The sequence below is a fragment of the Notothenia coriiceps genome, unplaced genomic scaffold, assembly GCF_000735185.1.
Source record: "Notothenia coriiceps isolate Sejong01 unplaced genomic scaffold, NC01 NC01_scaffold00036833, whole genome shotgun sequence".
NCBI classification, from domain to species: domain Eukaryota; kingdom Metazoa; phylum Chordata; class Actinopteri; order Perciformes; family Nototheniidae; genus Notothenia; species Notothenia coriiceps.
Genome location: NW_011369534.1, coordinates 51,701 through 72,839, shown reverse-complemented (window position 1 = coordinate 72,839; position 21,139 = coordinate 51,701). Strand labels below are relative to the sequence as shown.

Below are 21,139 nucleotides of genomic sequence, written 5' to 3'. Positions count from 1 at the left end.
ATGTGAGGTCATCACAAATAAAACAGGCTCACATGGAGAGGATACTAGATAAGTTTGCACACTCATTACACTCCACATTTTTCTTGGATTAGTTAACACCATAGTCCCTAATATATTTGTAGAAAGGCAGGAAATGGAATTAAATCGAGAACAATGTTTCATTGCGGAGGACCCCCTGTTTTGTGTCCCCCCCACTTCTCAAACCAAAGTTACACCCTTGTGTGTGTGTGTGTGTGTGTGTGTGTGTGTGTGTGTGTGTGTGTGTGTGTGTGTGTGTGTGTGTGTGTGTGTGTGTGTGTGTGTGTGTGTGTGTGTGTGTGTGTGTGTGTGTGTGTGTGTGCATACATTTACATTTGTAGGCGTTTGTCAGACATAATCAGATTCTTAGAAAGATGAAGTCCCACTGAATCTTTAATATTTATACCATGTCTGCACGTTCAACTGTGATTTTCAAAATAAATCTTGGTTTTGGCGCAAGCAACAACCATATGATGCCTAATCTCACTGAAAAACACATTCCATTTCATTTCATCGTTTCTAAGAGTCCATACAAGAAAAAACAATTTCATTTTGTGTTTAAAGCATCACATTTTGATTCTCATAAAATGGCCATAATGAAATGAGTCTGACCCTACACCTGACTCGATCAGTTCTAGTTCAGGGAATCCCAATGGAGATTTAGATGAAACAAGCCTCCCAGCCCCCTCAGGGCTCCTCCGGTGCTGCTGATGAGGAGAAGGCTTAGAGATGTCAAATCTGCAATCTCTGGGCTAGAATTTCATTTGAAGAGACCCCCAGTGTATAGTATGCAACCCCACATTGCCTTACTGCTGTCCTCAAACTGCTGTCAATCACACACATGCACAATCTGAAGTGTTGGAAACACAGGTAATCATGCTTATTTATATGTGCGTGTTACATCTTCAAATAGCAGTTGTCATCACCTTAGCAACTGGCACATCTACCTTTCTATCTGTTCTATCTTTGACAGCAGTCGTGGGGTTTTCATCCTGGAACAGACAAGCTGCGAGGTATAAAGAAAGAGAAATGAAGGGCGGAGGTGGGTGATGGAGGGAGAAAGGCTGAGGATGAAAGGAAATACGCGGGGGTTGGGGGAAACATGGAACACTGTATTCAGGTTGATTCGATGGGAACAGCATTTATATTTTTCACATCTTTTGCTTTTTTTCAACCTTTTTTCATTTGTGTTCACAGCACTCTCAGCAACCCAAGACAAAATCCTCAGAGCTCCCCCCTTGTTATTCTGATCATTTGTCTTTTCTTTCCTTCTCTTTGTACATCCTCTTCTTTTTCCAAAGTATTCTTACATCAAAGACTGTGCAGATCAGCCACAGGCTTTTTGAGGAAATACAAAGAGAACATCCACATTTAATGTGATTGATGGCATTGCTTCTACAATTTTGTTACTGGTAGTAACTTATGTGAAGCAGTGTTATTCTACTGTCTTGGTTTTATAGGTGAAAGAGAGGCTGCAGAGCATATTTGTTACCCCTCTATGTTGTTGTTTTTTGCCATGCTAGTAGCATTTTTGTGTGTCTGTTTGCCAATTAATCCACCACTTTCGTCACAACTAAAAAAAGATTGTGGACTTATTTTATTTATTGCCATTAAAATGTGTAAAGATATTCAAAGTCCCCGCTGGATGAATCTTACAGATGCAATTTCTTGGCTTTTGTTAATGACCAAATAGGACCAATGGGTCCATTTGGGTATGGGCACGTCACCATACCCAGGAAGAAAACAATGGAAAAAGATAAATCTCCAAAGAGGCGTTCTGGGGCAGCATAGACAGGTCTTTTCTGTGTTAGAGTTTTGCTCGCTACAGGGTGTACTTTGAGGGTTTGTGACTTTGCAGACCGTTTACATGCAGAAAAACCTTCATAACACCTAAGGGGACGGGTAATAACCGGAAAAGCATGACATGGGACCTTTAACTTACTCATTACCAGCATGTTGGCATCTGAGGTAAGCAATTAGCTCAAACTATAGTGTGCTGAAATGCTAGCGTTGCACTTGTTTTACTGTGTGTGGTCATATCTTGCCCAGTGTGAACCTTTTGTGGCCTATTAACTTTATAAAGACCACAACCTTTTGACTCCCCTTCTCCTTGTTCATGATTTAGAGCATTCTTGACTTTTGACCTTTGGAAAGACATTGTCCAGCTTACCGAGTCACTCCCTTCACCTCTTCTTATACTTCACTCTCTATAAAGACAACTGTTCCTTTTTAGTCGCAAATCACCAGTAATATATCCTGTCCATACAGAAACACAATTAGAGAAAGGAACATTACCACCAAAAGTGGCATTGTAATCACGTGACTGTTCTGTCTCTTGAAGTGTTGTATGACTGTGAGAATCCCCTTCAATTCAAACAGCTTGACAATGGATTGACTTTTCCGAGAATGGATCACCATTACACCAAAGAGCAGACAATAGAAACGCACAAGCTTCCCGCTGCAGCAAGGTTGGTGGCAGCAGTCACCCTGCTGCACTTCTGACCCGGTCCTCGCAAACACACACACACACACACACACACACACACACACACACACACACACACACACACACACACACACACACACACACACACACACACACACACACACACACACACAAACCTGTTGATAAGAAATCTGTCATAATTTCACTCACACTCTCACGTACACTCTCGCACATGCACACACTGAAAACATAAAGCGTACACAACAATGACATTTTCTCTCCCATCTCTTTTTCAGTTCATGTGTGTTGCTGCCATGGTGACTGTGGCCCCTCCCCTCACATTTCTTCTCCTGCTGCTTCAACTGGCGGACGCCTCGTTCCCAGAGGAACCCAGTCCTCTCAGCTACGTCCCCATAGAGGGTATGCTTCCTTCCTGCTGTGTGTGTGTGCGTGTGTGTGTGTGTGTCTGACTGTGCGACTGTATGAGCACCATTGATGATAAATGACTTCGCGGAAATACGGGGTCAAGGGTCAAAGCTTTGGTGTGGAGCTGCTCTCTAACTGCCCGGGCCTACAGATGAATGAGAAGAGTCTGTCTCTCAATAGCAGTATAGTAGACTGATAAATATCATGGGGACAGAGAGATGTAAAGACATAAAGAAAAGGGGAGAGAAATTATTGTTATAGATTTTGAGAGGTGCAGGGAGATGAAAAAGTGAAAGACAATTGGATTGGATGGGGTGATACAAATGACAGGAGAAGGCTGAGAGGTGGTAGAGAGAAGGGGAGGAGACGGGTGGAGATGGATCGGTACGAGCTCCTCTCTCCCTCCCCTACAGTCAAGGACAATGAGACGTTGTCCCAATCTGTCTCCTGATGATGAGGGCTCCCTGTGGAGACCGTTGTCCTCCTCTTCGCAACTTTCTCATACTCTGAAACTGCCGCTTTCTCTCTCCACCTCATCTGTTCTCCCCCACTTATCTGAAATGTAGGGAGGAGGGTGAGGGAGTGCCTTTTTTTACCATAAAATTACAATAATGGTTCCACACAGTTTTTCTCATTATGGAGCTGCATGCATCACCAAAAGCAAAGAAAAACACTAAGAGGATTAAAGTGTTTCAGTGTACTTTAACTGCTGCGCCATTCGTCTACTCCATATTATCTTTGTTTGCCTCAACAAAGGATCAAGAATGAGTGAAGACACTATTAAAGTGAAGGGTAGAAAAGTGTTAAGGGTAAATATAGATGGTAAAAGTACTCGCTCTGTCCTTAACTGTCAATGCATTCTTGGTACTTCATTTATTTTTTTGTATATTTTTCCCTCCTTTACATGTGTGTGTTCATGTCAGTTGTGCGGAGGTATCCGATGTTTTTGGGCAGACCGCATCGTTCAGCTCAGAGACAGGAGCTGCACATCCAGACGGTCCTCCAAGTCAACCGCACGCTGTACATAGGAGCCAGGTAACCAACGGCAACCGCCTCCAACTGTGTGTTACTGACGTGCCTGCATTAATATCCTTTCGCTTTTATTTGATGCCACAGCTCCCATCTGCTGTCACTCGGTAGAAAACACTTTCAGCTTGTTGTGGCGCAGAGGCATTCAATCATGTTGTGAAATGTCAAGTGAAAGCTGTTTGTTCACATTAGTCTTATACTCGATGTATGGGAAATAGTAAACAGCAGAAGGAAAAATAAATAAATACCAAAAATGTACAAAATGAATAACACAAATAAATTATATATTCTACCTCATGCAAATGAAACATTTCACAATTTCTCACATTTTTAATTAAATATCTTTAGCCAGAACAGATTTCAGTCACGAAAAAAAACACAAAAAACAGGTGGCAAAAATGTTAACTAAGAGAAAAACAACAGCAGTAATTTTATGAAACCATAAACGAAGCAGGCCACTGTTATGAGCAACATAGATCATACATGCAATACTAATTATCTTTGACAAATAAGTAATAACCCTGGCTGCTGTAACTCTGTAAACCCTTACTTACTGATGGGAGGCCATCATATACAATCTGAAAACAAGAATGTTTTCATTTTGTTTCTGAATCAATTAATAAAATACACTTTTCCCTTTGGAGAGCCATAACTAAAACGTAGGTGTGGACCACAAGGCAAAAGCAAACCCCTAATCTATGTTATTGTATTGTTAGGATGCAAAATGGTACATGGTTCCTAATAAAAATGCCTTTTGTGCAGGTTCCACACTCTCTGCCGTGTGCATCTCAATTTGAACATTATAAGAAAGAAAGTTAGCCCATTGTGAAACAGTGCTGAAAATACACATTGTTTATTTTCTATCGTATAGTATTGCATCAGCACTGATTCGTTGTCTGTTTTGTAGAGATGACCTGTACAGAGTGGAGCTGGATAACATGGCAGGTGATGAGATGTTTTACAGCAAGGTAAGTCCCATTGTCTTGTACACACACATATAAAAACTGATGATACACACACACAGATTTCAAATGTATTCTGAATGGGTTTTTTTTCTTCAGAAAAGGACATGGGAATCCAATAAGAACGACATTCGAGTGTGCCGAATGAAGGGCAAACATGAGGTAAGGTGCTCAGGCAAAACGCTCTGACTTTGAGATCCATTCTCATGCATCAACACTATCTACAGTATCACACGCTTGGACAGACACAACAGCTGTTAGAGGAACCTTATTTCCTTGGGGTGCACCTGCATACGGTATTTACACAAATTTGATCTTGTTGATACAGAATCAGTGCATCACCGAATCACACTGGCTCAGTGAAATGTTACCAAGGCCGAAAGGTATCCATCTGTCATTCAGAAAAGACAAGAGAGTCGGACAATTAAATGTGTGTGTAGGTTTAGGGTTAACAAAGTAATCGTTGACCAATGTGAAGAGAAAGATTTGATGGTTGTTACATACATTTTAAGTTTAATTGAATAGATGTAGGAGTTCTACCAGCAAAATCCAATCTGAGCGTAACTCATGGAAAGAGAGGCAGGAGGAAACATTAAAAAGCAAACCAAGCAGAGAGAGTGACATAGCCTCTTGGAGGAAACGGTAATTGAAATTGGTTGAGAAAGGGAGGTGTCTATAAGGATGTGATGTGAAGGTGCAGCCACCAGGTACTAGAAAGAGGTGAATAAACTACAAAAGGAAAATATGTGCTGCTTCAAAGAACACAAATGAAAGAAGAAAATAAAAAATAAATAAAATCACTTTGATAAAAGGGAGAGAAAGACATGCCCTAGGTGGAGCGGTGGAGAGAATAAGAGGAAGAGGATAAAAGACTGTAGGGTGAAACTAAAGCTTGCAAACTTGGAGGAAGTAATCCAATTTTTCAGAATAAATGATGCAATTGTGAACTATCTGGCATAGGCTACAGTTATAGACCTAAAGCTTTAATATGTTATAGCATCTAATAGGTAGTGTGCAGTGAAACTTGTGAAAGTCCAAAAATAGACATATTTCACAGCTAAATGTCACAGCAGGGAAAGCGCAGGTGAAACTAATAACATTTGCGATGGCTCCATTATATATAAGGGTGCCAGTAAGCCAGCAATACCTGAACTGCAACACCTGAATGTATTTAAGTTGTTGAAGGAATATATTTTGGAAAATACACTCATATGCTTTCTTGCCAAGAGTAATATTTTTGAAGATCAATACCACTCTCACATCTGTATGGTAAATATTTGGCTGGAGCCAGCAGCTGGCCATCTCAGCTCTAACCTCAGAAGCAGCTTTATTTTAACATCAAAATATAATTTGCCAGTGCTCCTGGCATTGAGCTACACAAACGCTTATCAACTGTAGTATACAGTATGTGTTTGAATTGCAGGGGCTAAACAGTGTTAGTTATTTTCAAATAAGCAAGCAGAACTGCTTCGCCTTGTGTAATTGTCCTCCTAATGATATTGGTAAGTAGCTCTTCTATTGATACTTAGAGTAATTTTTGTATACTCTTTTCATAGGCTTTCTTAATTAAGCATAGTAGGAAATGCACGGAAGTGATTAATCAATACTGGATAATGTAATGGGAAATATGCTTATTTACTTTTTTGTCTAGACCAAGATGACCGATAGAAGACACATTGAATATAATTATGTTGGAGCCAGCAGCTCGTTAGCCTAACTTAGACTGAAAACAGGGTGAAACAGCTAGCTGAGCTGTCACCAAAGTTAACAAATCCTCTCTAACTCTAATTAATAATATGTAAGACAATCTGTTTATTTCATACGTTGCTGGATTAAACAAACCACTCGAGTAGTAACTAAAATATCCTAAAACAAATGCTAACTTTGTCAGCACATGCTTTAAGCTAGTAGCTAGCTAGCAACATTCAAAACCAATAATGGGCGCTGAACAAAGCCACTGATAATCCAAATACAATCATTAAACTTCACAGGTTTATTAAAGAACCATCAATTATTTTTCCCATCTTTGCAAATTCATGTCACCATGATTTGTTGTAGAATCAGAAAAAGGGCAGAGGGGCTGACCTGTGTGATGATCAGGTTTCAGATATTGTGGAAACGGCTTTAAATCTCAGCTCAATCAGCAGCCTCCACTTTGAAGACAGCTATAAAGACCCCCTCCTTGGTCCTCCAGATGGTTGAGGATGTGAAGGATTGTTTTAAGCTTTGTTTTTCTTTTTACCTCACACTTGCAGCCTCCTTGCTCTAACAGCAAGTTTTTGGTTCAACAAAGTCGCCCTGTACTCTGTGATGTTCTTCTCCTCTTTAATCGTGTCCTTTTGTGTCTTTGTCTATAGGGAGAGTGTCGTAATTTCATCAAGGTTTTGCTCAGCCAGCATGGTGGCCTGTTTGTATGTGGAACAAACGCCTTCAACCCGCTGTGCGCCAACTACACTGTTAGTATCCATCTATCTGTCAGCTGGTCATTCTCTGTGTGCTTGCCAGTTCGTTTATCTATACCAGTTTTGTTTCTTTTTTGCAGAAAGACACTCTAGAGATGGTGGGAGAGCCTGTCAGTGGGATGGCACGATGCCCATATGATCCACGACATGCCAATGTGGCTTTATTTGCAGGTAAAATCTTATGTTTGAACACTTAAAATAAAGAACTATGTGTTTCTAGCAGACATCAGACTCAATTTTCAGCTCCAGACAATGAAACGTCTGTGCCCTTGTGTTTAGCTTTACAAAAGATTTATAGTCAGACCTCTCGCAGCATTGCTTGTTTGGTTTTAATCTTCCTGACCTTGTGCTATCTCTCCATCTGTATCTTCCTTCTTGTTCTTGTTCTTGTTCTTGTTCTTAATCTCCTTCTTTCCTCTCTCTGTGCGTCTCTCCTGCTCTCAGATGGGAGTCTTTTTACCGGCACTGTGACAGACTTCCTGGCCATCGATGCGGTGATCTATCGTAGCCTCAGTGACAGCCCCGCCCTCCGCACAGTCAAACACGACTCCAAATGGTTCAGAGGTACTTTTCAGACGCATTAAAATGGCTCTCCTTAGTCAGGCACCTTCAATAGACAATCAGGAAGCAGATAACAGAAACCATTATCTTAATTTACTCCCAATAAATGAAATCATTGTTGTGGCTGTCTTTTCATGAGGTGGTGAAGCACAATAATAAACTACTGAAACCATCTGATTTCATTTATTCATAATAAGTGGCACAGGCTTAGACAGAGTGATGTATTGAGGTTAGTTGGACCCTACGGTTTTAACAAGCCGTAGATTGAACAGCTAAGTCTGTTTTCCATAGAGAACACAAACAAGCCGAGGCAGGTCAAAGCTGCAACAGTGCTGGATGAATAAATTATAAATAATGTGTATCCTCTTGTCCATGGTGATAAATTAAACAGGACATAAATATTGGATGAGCGAGGCCCTCGGACAGCGTGTTGATGTTAGTGTTATTACAGCTTCATGTCAGGGACTGCGGAGCGCTGCTTTAGCCCCCCGGCACTGCATCACTACTGCTCTGTATGTATGTAAGTGTGTTTGTCTAACTCTGTTTTTCTCATATTATTTTCAGAGCCCTACTTTGTCAGCTCCATGGAGTGGGGGCCTCATATTTACTTCTTCTTCAGAGAGATGGCAATGGAGTTTCATCATTTAGAGAAGGTGCTTTCTTTCTTTCTTTCTCTCTTTCTTTCTTTCTTTCTTTCATTTTACTTATCCATGCTTGTTGTATTCCAGGTGATGGTGTCCCGTGTAGCTCGTGTGTGTAAGGCAGATTTGGGCGGCTCTCAGCGGGTCCTCGAGAAACAGTGGACCACCTTTTTGAAAGCGCGTCTAAACTGCTCGGTCCCAGGAGATTCACACTTTTACTTCAACCTCTTGCACGCCACGAGCAACATCATCCGCATGCAGGGACGAGATGTCGTCCTGGGTCTCTTCTCCACTCCACCAAACAGGTAGCGAGATGCACACAATGTGAACACAAACTAGCACAAACACTGTTTTTCTCACCACTGTCTTGTTTTTCGTTTTTCTATGGTAGCATCCCAGGCTCTGCGGTGTGTGTGTTTGACATGCAGCAGCTCGCTCATGTTTTTGATGGCCGCTTTAAAGAGCAGAAATCCCCAGAGTCTATTTGGACTCCTGTGCCGGACGAAGCAGTGCCTAAACCAAGGTATTGTTATGCAAAGTGTATGTGAGCTGATCTAGGGAGAAATACTGCATTGCTACTTTACTGAGCATCTGTCTCACATATAATTTCTACTAACTCCCCTGCTCTAAGCTCAAACTGTCAATCACACAGAAACTTCACTACCACTCAGCAAATATTCTAATATAGCCTCCATAAGCCGCAAAACAAAAACTCCTCAGGCTTTTTTCTTCTTACTCTCTCTGCCTCCTTATGCTGTCTTTCCTATCTTTCTACCCCTGAACTCTCTATTTTCTGTCTTTCTCTCTTCTTGCAGGCCAGGCGGATGTGCGGTGCAAGGATCTAGATTTAGCTCCTCCAACACACTGCCGGATGAGGTGCTGAACTTTGTGAAGACCCATCCACTGATGGACGAGACCGTCCCACTAATGGGGCACAGACCCTGGGTTGTCAAGACTATGGGACGGTACGAACACTGACTTGTTATTTGATGGCACCAGGGGAGACATTTTGTTTTGTGTCTTTTTGTTCAGTTTGTGTTTGGTCTTTAGTCTCATGTTGTGTCTTTGATGTAGACAAAGATGTTGTTGTGGTTATTGTGTACCTCTCTGCAGTTGCTTTATGTCTCTTTGTAGTTGTTTTTTCTTTCTTTGTGGTTGTTTTGCATCTCTTTGTGGTTGGTACCTGTCTGTTTAATATGTATTTGCATGTGGAGGCTCCTGGGCTGGGACTATAATTCATCCATGTATAGAGGAACTTTTTATTGCCTGAAAAACGGAAATGTAAACCTACATATATGCATCATAGGGATAGGAAATGTTTACTATTGATGGAAAAAAAAAAAGTCTTCACTCTGTATCTCTAGGTACCAGCTGACAACCATGGTGGTGGACACTGAAGCTGGCCCCCATAAGAACCGTACCGTCTTGTTCCTGGGCTCAACCCGGGGAACCGTCCTGAAGTTTCTAATGATTCCCACCGGAGAGCCTGTTTCCCACCGCAGTGTGTTTCTGGAGGAGGTGGAAGGATTCAACCCAGAGAAGTGAGTAGGAGTGGAGTCTTTGTCCTTGATCTCCATAAAGTTATACATTTTGACAAGTTGCTCCAGGTAGATCATGGCTCATGTTGCCTGCCATTATCTGAGAATAGTTGAGCAGCAGAGACAACGGAGCCCTGGAGGTGACATGGACAAAAAAAGGTTTAAACCTGCACATATTCTAAAGTCAATCCCAAGTGTGCTTTACTAATATGCACGCTTGCTCAAGTGAACTTGAACTAGTGCACAAACAACCTCTTTAACCAAGTAAAAGACTACTACTTACCGGTATTAACTTGACTTTACAGTAATAGCACATTCATATTTACACACTTTGATATCAGGTTTGCAACTTACATTCCTTCATATTGTTCTCCTAATTAATACAAAAATAATTTTGTCATTAAAATTGTCTTAAAATACATCAACAACAGTAACAGTCAAAATCTTAAGAGAAGCATAAGAGGTGCACATTTGTGAAGCTTAACAAGATAATGTGTGGTGTTTTGGTTTAAAATTAGAAATACTATTAGAAATTCCGACTAAGTGATTGATCAAGTCAACATCTCAGTACTTTTTGACTGTTTCTTGTTGTATTTATCATGATATATACAAATTATTTTTGATGTGTTGATGTTTTTAGCAGCAGCAGAGTAAAATACAACTTAAATGTAATTATTTCTGTGTTAGACCTGACTGTCAAAAAATGGTGGCTGAAAAATATGGATTCTGTCTGACTTGAAGTGCAAACAGATGAGGCCTTTGACCCTGTCACAACATGATTTGAGACATACATTGAAACACACATGGTAATAGCTAGCTAGTAAAGAAGAAGTCGTTAACAGGTTGTAAACTGTGCACTATGAATGAAAACTTTATTACAGACTCAGGGTCCAGATAAAAGACAAGACATTACATAGATAAAATACAAGGCATTACATATAATAAATTACATTAAAAAAATTCATAGTTTAAGAATAATTTAAATCAGTGTCCTACAAAGAGACAACTATACCAATGTCTCCACAGCTGCGATTGGTAGCGTGTAGTACTAAACCTTATGTTCGATAAGGCCAAGAGGATTTCATTATTATGCTTTGGCATCTAGTGGTTTAACAACATACCATAAGAAATGTTAATATATTCACTCTGTTGTTAAATTATAAGGTTGTTTTTTAATTGAAATTGTGCAAACATTCCAAATTGCCCAAGATTACCTTCACTTGTAACTTTTCGGACCCAACGAACTCCTTCCTCTGCTGGCTCCTCACCCTCCAGTCTTCACCATTGTCTCTCTCTCCATCTCAGGTGTGGTGAGGACACTCCTCAGGCTCGGCAGCTCTTGTCTCTGTCGTTGGACTGGAGCAGTCACACTCTGCTGCTGGCCTTCCCCGCCTGTCTGGTCCGGATGCCCACCTCTCGCTGCCACCTGCACTCACGCTGCATGAAGTAATTGTTTTTGCCTCGGAGAGTTTATATAATTTCCTTAATGTTTCTTTGTGTGATAATGAGGTCAGTATAAATGTGGCAGTGGCCATTATCCAAGGTATGACTGACTTGCCAACTTTAGTTTTTGTCCTTGTGCTCTCACTCCCTATTAGCACAGTTGTCCTAATAAAATGCAATGTAATTCTGCTAATGCTTCAATCAGCAAGCGATAGATGAGGTGTTTTTGTTAAACTACAGGTATTTTCTCTATTCCCTGAAAAATATTATTTAACACAAGCAGATTCAAGACCATCCTCGTCTAAGTTTGTAATAAAATGGATGATATATTATAAATACCAAGACGGCATTTGTTTATTACTGAACAGATGGTGAAGATCTTTTGAAGTAGAACCCCACACTGTGAACCTGAGTCCCACAGCAGCCATTCAACACCGTTGAGTTCAGGAAACCGAGAACAAGAAGCAACTCCATATGTGTGACTGCTGTGTGTGAAGATGAATACCACATGAGGATTTCAAATCATATACAGTTTTTTACATTGTATGGTTTTATTAGCCCACTAAACCTAACTTATTAACTTGTTAGCCAGATAAACAATAAGCAAGCTAACGTCCCTGCTTAATTCATAGCTGTAACACTTGTCCCTAGGTTCTGTAAGTTTCCCAGGGAGAGTTCCCTGCTAAAGTTATAAAAATGTCCGCTATGAGAATCAGGTCATTCCTTTGCATTTCTTAACTTTTTCATTTTTTATTGGTGTGCAGGAGTTGTCTAGCCTCCAGGGACCCATACTGTGGCTGGACCAGAGGCAGCACCTGCTCCTTCCTGAGACCAGGCACACGGTGAGGACAACACAGACACACACAAACAAACACACACACCCCACACACCAACCTATAAACTGTCTCCTACCGCTTATTTGCAAAGTTACCACATTCCTTTAGGCTATGTTGTACACAGGAAGGGCTGGTAAGTAAGGTGAAGTTGAAGAAGTATGCTATTTCACTTTATCATGAAAAATTGATATGTTAAATAAAAACAATGGCTCAAATGTTCATGCAGTTTAATAGACAATGATTCATGACACTGTGTCCACTATGCAAAAGACAATTATGCCCATACTAAAACATGTCTAAAACAAAAAAGGATTAGAAATAGTTTAAGATACGTGTTACTAAGTAATTGAAATCAAATAGATGGGCAAAGGAACAATATTATGAATAAATAAAGTATATACATGTTATATGTCATGAACATATTAACTATTACAAACTCAAACACACTCAAATGGCAAATGATCATAAGTTACTTAAAATAATCCGCTACACAGAATCTACTCTACTCTAGTAAAATATATAGTTTTTAAGTAAAGCATTAAATTGCACTATTTATTTTTACTTCTACTTTTTAAATGTTATTATGTTTTAAATGTAGTTCTGAATATGTACTAGCATATACAGTATTAGCTAGCTGTTAGTATACAATGTCAACCTTTATATTCATTGATAATAATAGTCTGAAAATAATAATTAATAAATATTATTGAATAATCCTTACCCCTTTCAACTAAATATTCCTATAAAACAATGTAAGGATTAATTGGTATCTGTACCGAAGTGAAACGTTATACCCAGTATCGCTGTCCGTTCCAAAGCCCATCCTCTTCAGTTCTATGTCTGACCCTGACCTCTGACCTCTGTGAGGGAAATCAATAATGGGATCAATAGAGTATCCCATTACACTGAACAACACACCAATTTGTGCCATATGAAATTGATTGATTACCATCAACCAATGTCCTCATTAATGTACCATTTCTATGCAAATGTGAACACGTTCATTTAAAACGACAATTTTACATTAACACGTTTTTCTCAAAAAGGTTCATTTATTTTTGTTATGTTAGACCAACATTCGATCATTGGAGATCACACAACTATGATTTAATGGCACTCAAAAACACACTTTATGCTGTTTGTATATGAAGAGATGTATTGAAGTGTCTGATGTGCTGGTCTCTGTGTCACTGCAGGCTGCCTTTTCAACAAGATGTGGAATATGGGAACACCACCTCCCATCTAGGAGACTGTGATGGTAGGTTGCAGCAAAATGTCACGGATGCTTGTGGCTGTGTGCAGCGGACTGAGGGCAGACTCCGCCTAGTGGCTCAATCCCTCATTACACCTGCTTAGTTGTCACTGAACAGTTTGTCCTGAAAAAACACCTCTGATACCACCAAAAGAGAGATAATCTCAGATTGACAATATCTGTCTATTTAGTATATGTAATATAAGTATTTAGTATAATGTGATTTCCTTCCCGGCTCATCCTCTTAACCTTAATATTAGCAATTGTTTTTCAGTTTTTTTTTTCACACATGAGCTGAATGAGCGGGGAGTGGAACTAGGATTTATTTTCAAACTCACTCCCTACAGATCGAAACGCTCCCAGTGTGAGACAGTTTGATTAGAGAGGATGTGAGAGGTCTAACTACTGCTAGAAAAACGCATTAGACTGCAGGATGGGAAGTGCAACTTGCTCCTGGTCACTATGCTTTGTTCTCTCAAAGCTGAACATCTGAGGGAGGAACAACCGAGGGTAGCCGGTGAGCAAGCTGGAAATAGCTTAGTATAAAACACTGATGTCACTTCTGTAGAGAGGCTCAGATGTCACTGCAGCAGCACCAGAGAGGGCCTCTTTCAACCTTGCTCTGAAATGTACAAAGTCAGTGGAAACCAAAAAAAAGTCACTTCCTCTCCAGCAGATTCCTCCTGAATTGCTTCAGGCCAGTTTCAAAGTCATAACATTTACTCAGTCAGATCTGAATTTCAAAACAGAAATATAAATCTAAGCCCTTCTCACACTCGTTTTTTAAAACTGATATATTGGCCACTAATATTACCCTGCACTCAAAAAGTGATAGCAGAGAAAGTCAGTGATGCCAGGCTGCAGACCTGACAGACTTTAATCGGAGCAGTGAAAGCGCTGCAGAGTCCGAGCCAGGGCCAGGCATGTGCTGCTGTGTCTGCAGATGGGAGTGATTAAAGCTGGGTGGAAACACTGAGGTAATGCTATGCTGTCTGCATGGAGACGCAAACTGGCCGGGCTGCAGGATGGAAAGTGTGAGGAGAGGATAGAAGAGAAAAAAGAGAGTCAGCTGCTGTGGTCTGAGCTGTGCTGATGACAAGTGCAGACCTCTCTGAACCTGGAGCCTGCGGAGCCCCAAGGCCAGACTGGAGAGAAGCTCAGTTTAAACACAATCGTCCGTATGCTAAACGTCATTATTAGCAACGATCAGTGTTATTCAAGTTTCGAGTTATAATCAGAGCTTTATGGGGGTCTTTAAAACATGAACACACACACACACACACACACACACACACACACACACACACACACACACACACACACACACACACAGAAGCAGCAGCCCCACTACTTGCTACAAACTTAAATATGAAAAGTAAAAACCCACGCACACCACATAACACGTAATCTCGGCTCCGCAGCACGCTCACAGGCATAGATTGCGCAATAATTTACTGTGCACCTTGGAGGTGAAGTGCAGGCATATTATCATTCAAGTGAGAATACGATGCGTAATTCTTTTGGAAAACATGTTTTTCTTTTAGCCTATTTAACTCGTTAAAGTAAATAATACTCTTTACATTGAAACATGCATTATTTGTGATTAAAATAATGGTTGTTGGTAATGTATTACTGACCCCATCAGATGTATGATTTCACTGCTTTCATAGGAGCTCAGACCCCTCCTTATGGGAGCTCAGCTCCCATTGGCTCCCACATAACTCGAACCCTGGTGTTATTGCAGTTATTGATTTATCATGACATAATACATCTTACAAGTAACAGAGCACTATACTTATGTAATATTAATGATAATCTGGACATTGAGAGAGGACGTTGTTCTTAATTTTGTCCTCTTTATTGTGTCTCTTCAGGAATTCTGCAGCAGAGTTTGCTGATTGAACCAGAGAGCTTGGTCTCGCTCAACCTACTTGTGGCATCTGCAGTCTCAGCGTTCACCATCGGGGCGGCCCTTTCCGGTCTCGCCGTCTGCTGGATCATGGCCCACAAGCCCGCCAACCGTCGCCACGGCAACACCTCCCAGTCCTCTATCCAACGGCGTGAAAGAGGCCTGCTGACTAATGGCAGTGGGATGGGAGGCTCTGTGCTCAGCGTGACGCGGCAGGGAGGCGGAGATCGCCCCTGCACTCAGGGCGGGGAAACCCTGTTTGTCATGCCCAACGGCTGGGTAAAGTCAGGAGAGCTCGACCCGGGTTTCCTGCCCACCCCGGAGCACACGCCTCAGCAGAAACGCAGAGGCCTTCGACTGTCTGACTCCAACTCTGGAGGGTGGGACACCAGCCAGACGTACCTGGGCGGAGGCTCCGTGGGGCTGGGTTCCCCCTGCCGTATCCCCCCCTCCGTCTACCTGACCACCAGACTCTTCCAGCAGGGGGGAGGTGGGAGACACAATGGTGAGGTCCGTGGGATTGATGCACCACGCCAACACTATGTCTGCCTGAGCAAGCAGGAAAAAGGAATGAAGGGGACGCCCAAAGCCCCCCTCAGGAAGTCTGCAGGAGAATATGTGTACCCCATGACCCCCCAGGACTCGCCTGAACGTCGGAGGGTGGTGTCAGCACCCAGCGCCCCCGTGGAGTACAGCGAGCCCATGCCATTACGCTGGCAAGCCCCGGAAGGTTACATCCTGAGCAGCCACGGCATGGTACCCGTCTCCCTGCCCCCACCCTCCATGCCCGCCCCCATTGGCCAGGCGTACATGTCCCAGCAGCACACCCCCGCACTGAGCAGGGCCATGCTGCGAGGGGCCCTGGAACGAGGGGAGCTGGGCGAGCTGGTGGATCTCAGCCAGTTCATGAGTAAGAAGAACTGCAGCGATAGGACTCAGGCGGGCCAGTGACTCACGAGGAAGTAAAGTGGAAAGAGAGCTTTTCCATGACCATAACTCTCTGTTTTATTTACAAAGATCTCTCTTTCACTCTTTCCTCCTCATTCTGTCCATTCCCCTCTCCCTTCCCTTCTCTTTTCCCTACATCTTTACTTGTCATTCCCCCCCTCTGATTTGCCAGTTTCATAGGCTACCCCCTCCTTCCCTTACCCCCATGATGAGTCTCTCTTTATGACTGGCTGCTGGGTCTGCCACTCATATCCGGGCCCACACTAATTGGTCAGATGGACTGAGGTTGTTGCTGTGTCTGCATTGCAGAGCTGCCTCTCTCTCCTGCTACTCAGTGGCAGCGGGATGAGAGAGGAGAGAGGAGAGAGGATGGAGGGTGAAGAAAGAGAGGAGGGAATGTGGAAAGCAGAACGGGGGGCTGAGACGACAGAGACAAAGATGGACATGGCACTTAGAGGCTGTCTTCTCTGTGCAGATTAACTGAGTCTGCAGAGCCAGTCAAATACTGCTACAGGAGTGGGATGTTTTCCCTCTTGGATAACATTAACAAGACTGCCACCCATCTGTTCTTCACTACATTACCTGGTGTCTGATTGCCAACTAGGTATTTCAAGTGAAATAGCAAAATCTTAACCTTGTAAATTATCTGAAACAAAACACAAAGTGAGATGAGGAAATCCCTTCTTTTTCTCTCTCCTGTTTGCTGCACACACATAACATATATACATGTTTTTGTACAGGTGAGGGGTGGTATTTAGTACTCCATGTGTACGAGAGGCACGATGTGTGTGCCAAATGCCTCTAACCAGTCTCACAGCGATATGGGACCATAACTCTTTGGAGAGCAGAGTGCAGGACTGAAATGTCAGCACTTTTTCTGCCAACTGCATGCTCTCTGTAATGACGGCATCTCAGCCGTCCATCGCGCTATCCGTTTGCCTCCTTACACTCCATGTACTCTTTAATGACCAATAATTCCACAAAGACGTCTGGGGAGATTGCAACCCGAACACTGGACTGTCTTTAATCAGAGCTGGACTGAAAGGAGGAAACAGAGATGTTGTTGGAAGTGAATGCAATGCAATATATGAACACTTTGTCCTTCACTGTTCACACTCAAACAAACACACATACAGGTATACACCAACACATTCATTATTGGGAAATTATAAACCACAGTAGGGTTTAATGGCCAAAAGTACCCCCAGTGGGTCAAGGTCCCACAGTCGTGATACAGAATAAAGTGACAGTTACAGGGGAGATGATTGAAACCTGTGGCCTAACGCAAAGCCAATAGGCGTAATGGAAATGTTCTCAGCAGGCAAATGGGACTATCTATTCAGCCCATCAAAGTGTCCGAAACCATGAACTGGTCGGAGTTTAGAGCATCACAACATGGTGCGAGTATGTTCACGAGGAGGTGGAAGTCATAAAAAAGTGACAAGATAAAGAAGAAAGAAGTGAAAGACAAGTACGACTTGATGAAAAGACTGTTGATTAAAACGAGAATGTGTTACAAGTGACCAGATGATTTTCATGCTTAGTCAGTTGTGAACAAATGAACTCTGGTTTGTGCTGACCTTATTGTCAGCAGCAATATATGGTTTATCTGTACATAGTAAACTTTAATTTAGATACAAATGATAATGTAAGACAAAAAGTAAAAATGTCATCAGGCACTAGCTTGCAAACTAAAATGTATCATGTCACTATAGCTATTAATGTATGATAATCTGTTTTTCATATGTGTTCCTATCAACTGGCTTCAAGGTTGAAGACACTGAAAACTACTAGTGTCTTTTTCTTCTATTTTTTACATCTTTGTGCCAAAACCGCGAATGATTTACCGATGCCTGATTACTGAAGCAAAAAAAACTTGTTTTAAAGTGCCATGATGACCATTTCAGTCAGCAGTGCTCCTCAGTGGTGTCGGAGAACTCACTTGTTGCAGTATACTTGTGATATGTATGCCTTTTACCACTACATGCTGAATGTTATATATTATTTTTTTATTTAGATGTGGGCTTGTACTCTTGAAATAATTAGTTTCAGTTCACCCTGTCTGTCCTGATGTCACTGACAGTGAATGCTAACAGCAGTGTTTGAGGGTCTGTTTATAAACTACATTCAAGTCACACTTACTATACTGTAAATATGTACACAGGAAAACAGACACTTTGTCATGCCCTTTATGATTATACTGTAATGCATTCACTGATGCCCTAACGTGAGTTGTCTTTAGGGCAAACAATCCAACATGTAATTAGTTCATAAGCAAACCTTCAAATGGACTGCAATGCTGTAAGGGAATACTGTGCATCTCATATCTGTCCTGATCCTGAACGTCTTGTCTTGTTCTGTCGTCTGTGATCGTCTGTCTGTCATCCCCAACCAACTGCCATACTGGAGGACCTTGAAAATACTTGTCAGAATCGTGAGTGAATGAATGTACTCATTATTTTTGTTGTTTCTTATCATTATACTGTGCAGTAATAAGGAAAAGCACAAAAAACCTTTTCTCTTTTTGTTGTTGCATTTTGAATACCGAGCTGTTCTGTATCATTTGTGAATAATGTAAATAATCATCCTGAAGGTAGTGTTTCAGTTTTGGAGGGATCGTTCTTGCTCTTCTGAGACAGGAATGTGTTTGAAGTGTGAGCTTTTTTTTCCCTTTGGTGACAATGCTGTGAATAAGATGTGTGTACAGTATTTACGTGACTTTGGCTGACAGCTGAGTTCAGCTGTTTCCTGTTATTAGAGTAGAGTCGCAGGCCTGATCTCAGCCAGAACTGAGCCTTCTCATTTGACTGATGCCTGCCGAGTTTTTCTGCAGTTGCTAAGAGACTGCTGTTATAATAACCATCGATCTTTGGAGTACTGCTATTAAATGGCATTATATAATTGACTGCTAATGTTGTCATGTGTGGTTCCCGAATGCACTCATTGAAATAAATGTATATAGTTATATGGTTCCCATGCATATACACACATTAACAAAAGCAGTTCAATTACCTCACAGCAGTCTCGAGTAATGTGTGTCTTTATCGAGTTTATTTTCCATAAATGAGACATATTTGTAATGAGATGGGCGGTTTTAAACTTCACAGCAAACAACACTCCAGAGTAGAAATACAATCTGTCATGCATTTACTTTTCGGGCCACAAGAGGGAGCTGGACACTGGCCTTCATTCAATGTAAGGCTTGAACTCCCATGGGGGCCTCTGCATTGACTTCACATCATCTGAGTGTGCTGCTGAGACACGGAAGGTAGTTTTGTAGAGAGGTCTGCTGCAGAGATGAAAATAACCCTTGTTCTCTGATTTCATATAATGCTTAGAACATCACACAGGTACATAACAGGTATTTATATCCAAAAACAGACAGAGAGAAACTTGACGATATGGGCCAAGCGTGATTTAACAGATTATGTTGCATTTTACACGTAATTGTATAAACCAAAACAATTATAAATGTCAAAAAATTCTGCCTACATTTCATTAAAATAAATCATGAAAAGTTGTTGAGAAATGCCGATCATTTAAAAGGGGATACTCCGGTGTGTCATATTGCACTTCTAAATACTTGGATGATACAAAAGAGACACAGGAGTATTTAAAAAAATATATCATAAACAAAGCAGCAATGGTTCAGATATTCTGACCTTTATTTATTTACCTTTAGCATATTTGAAACCCCACACCTCCAGTTCGTAACACGGTTCAAGTCTTAAGCCAAGGCACAATATACAGGCAAATTAAAATAATGACCAATAAATGGTTGTACTCTTATTTACTTGCGAAAAAATCTCTTCAGCAGAAAAGAATAGCTGACAGAATCAAAACAGCAGTTGGTGGAGGCGATCCATTGAGCTACATGTGAATAGACATGTACAGGTAACGTTTCAAACTGCCAATTTACCTGTGGTTCGTAGTTGACAACAAAGCCAACATGGATTGGCGTGTAGCAGAAAATGAAAACAATCATATTTGCTGTTACTATCCCAATGGTACGTTTCTTTTCCTCAGACTTGTCACCTACCTTGAGCAGAACAGAGATGATGCGACTGGAACAGAAGACAACAATCAACAGTGGAGCGAGGTAGCCACAAACGACCATAATGACAATAAACACTGGACTAAGGTGGATATTTTTACACCTTTCATAACAGGTCCAGAGTTTTTCTGGGTGATTATCCTTAAGAAATATAGCTGATATTGTCAAAATAATTCCCCAAAGGATCAAACACACTGCAAAAGCGACCTCTTTCTTCTTCCGCCATGATCTGGCCTGCAGTGGGAAACGTATAACCAGGTAGCGCTGAACACTGATGGCTGTGGTGGTCAGGATGCTGGCATACATGTTGATGTAATGTGTGAAAATAAGGAAAGTACAGAAGTGATTCACTGGTAGGCAGATGAAGGCATTATAGATCCTCAAGGGAAGGAAGAGGATGAGGGTCGAATCAGCTATAGCCAGGTTGAGCATGTAGATGTGCGTGTCTGTCCAGGACTCCCGTTTGGCAAAGAAGGCGCGCAGAGCAGCGGCGTTGAGGAAGAAACCCAGGAGAAACACAGGACAGTAAGCCAAACCGTCAAGGATGTCCACCCTGCAAGTAGAGTTGGTGCTGTTGGTGATGTTGCAAATCATACCTATGTGTAAGAAGTTTC

General features: G+C 41.6%; 1 protein-coding gene across 1 annotated transcript; it reads left to right on the top strand.

Annotated features, from left to right (window-relative positions):
* The first annotated feature begins 1,951 nt into the window (after positions 1 to 1,951).
* sema6ba (sema domain, transmembrane domain (TM), and cytoplasmic domain, (semaphorin) 6Ba) lies at positions 1,952 to 19,383 on the top strand. Its single transcript, XM_010792949.1, has 18 exons — positions 1,952 to 1,986; positions 2,398 to 2,486; positions 2,761 to 2,884; positions 3,814 to 3,925; positions 4,827 to 4,887; positions 4,981 to 5,043; positions 7,239 to 7,337; positions 7,424 to 7,514; positions 7,788 to 7,907; positions 8,469 to 8,557; positions 8,633 to 8,850; positions 8,937 to 9,068; positions 9,361 to 9,510; positions 9,910 to 10,086; positions 11,389 to 11,529; positions 12,291 to 12,368; positions 13,559 to 13,620; positions 15,489 to 19,383. The coding sequence occupies exons 3-18, from the start codon at positions 2,764 to 2,766 to the stop codon at positions 16,472 to 16,474; spliced, it is 2,700 nt and encodes an 899-aa protein (XP_010791251.1). The 5' UTR covers positions 1,952 to 1,986; positions 2,398 to 2,486; positions 2,761 to 2,763; the 3' UTR covers positions 16,475 to 19,383.
* The last annotated feature ends 1,756 nt before the right edge of the window (positions 19,384 to 21,139 follow it).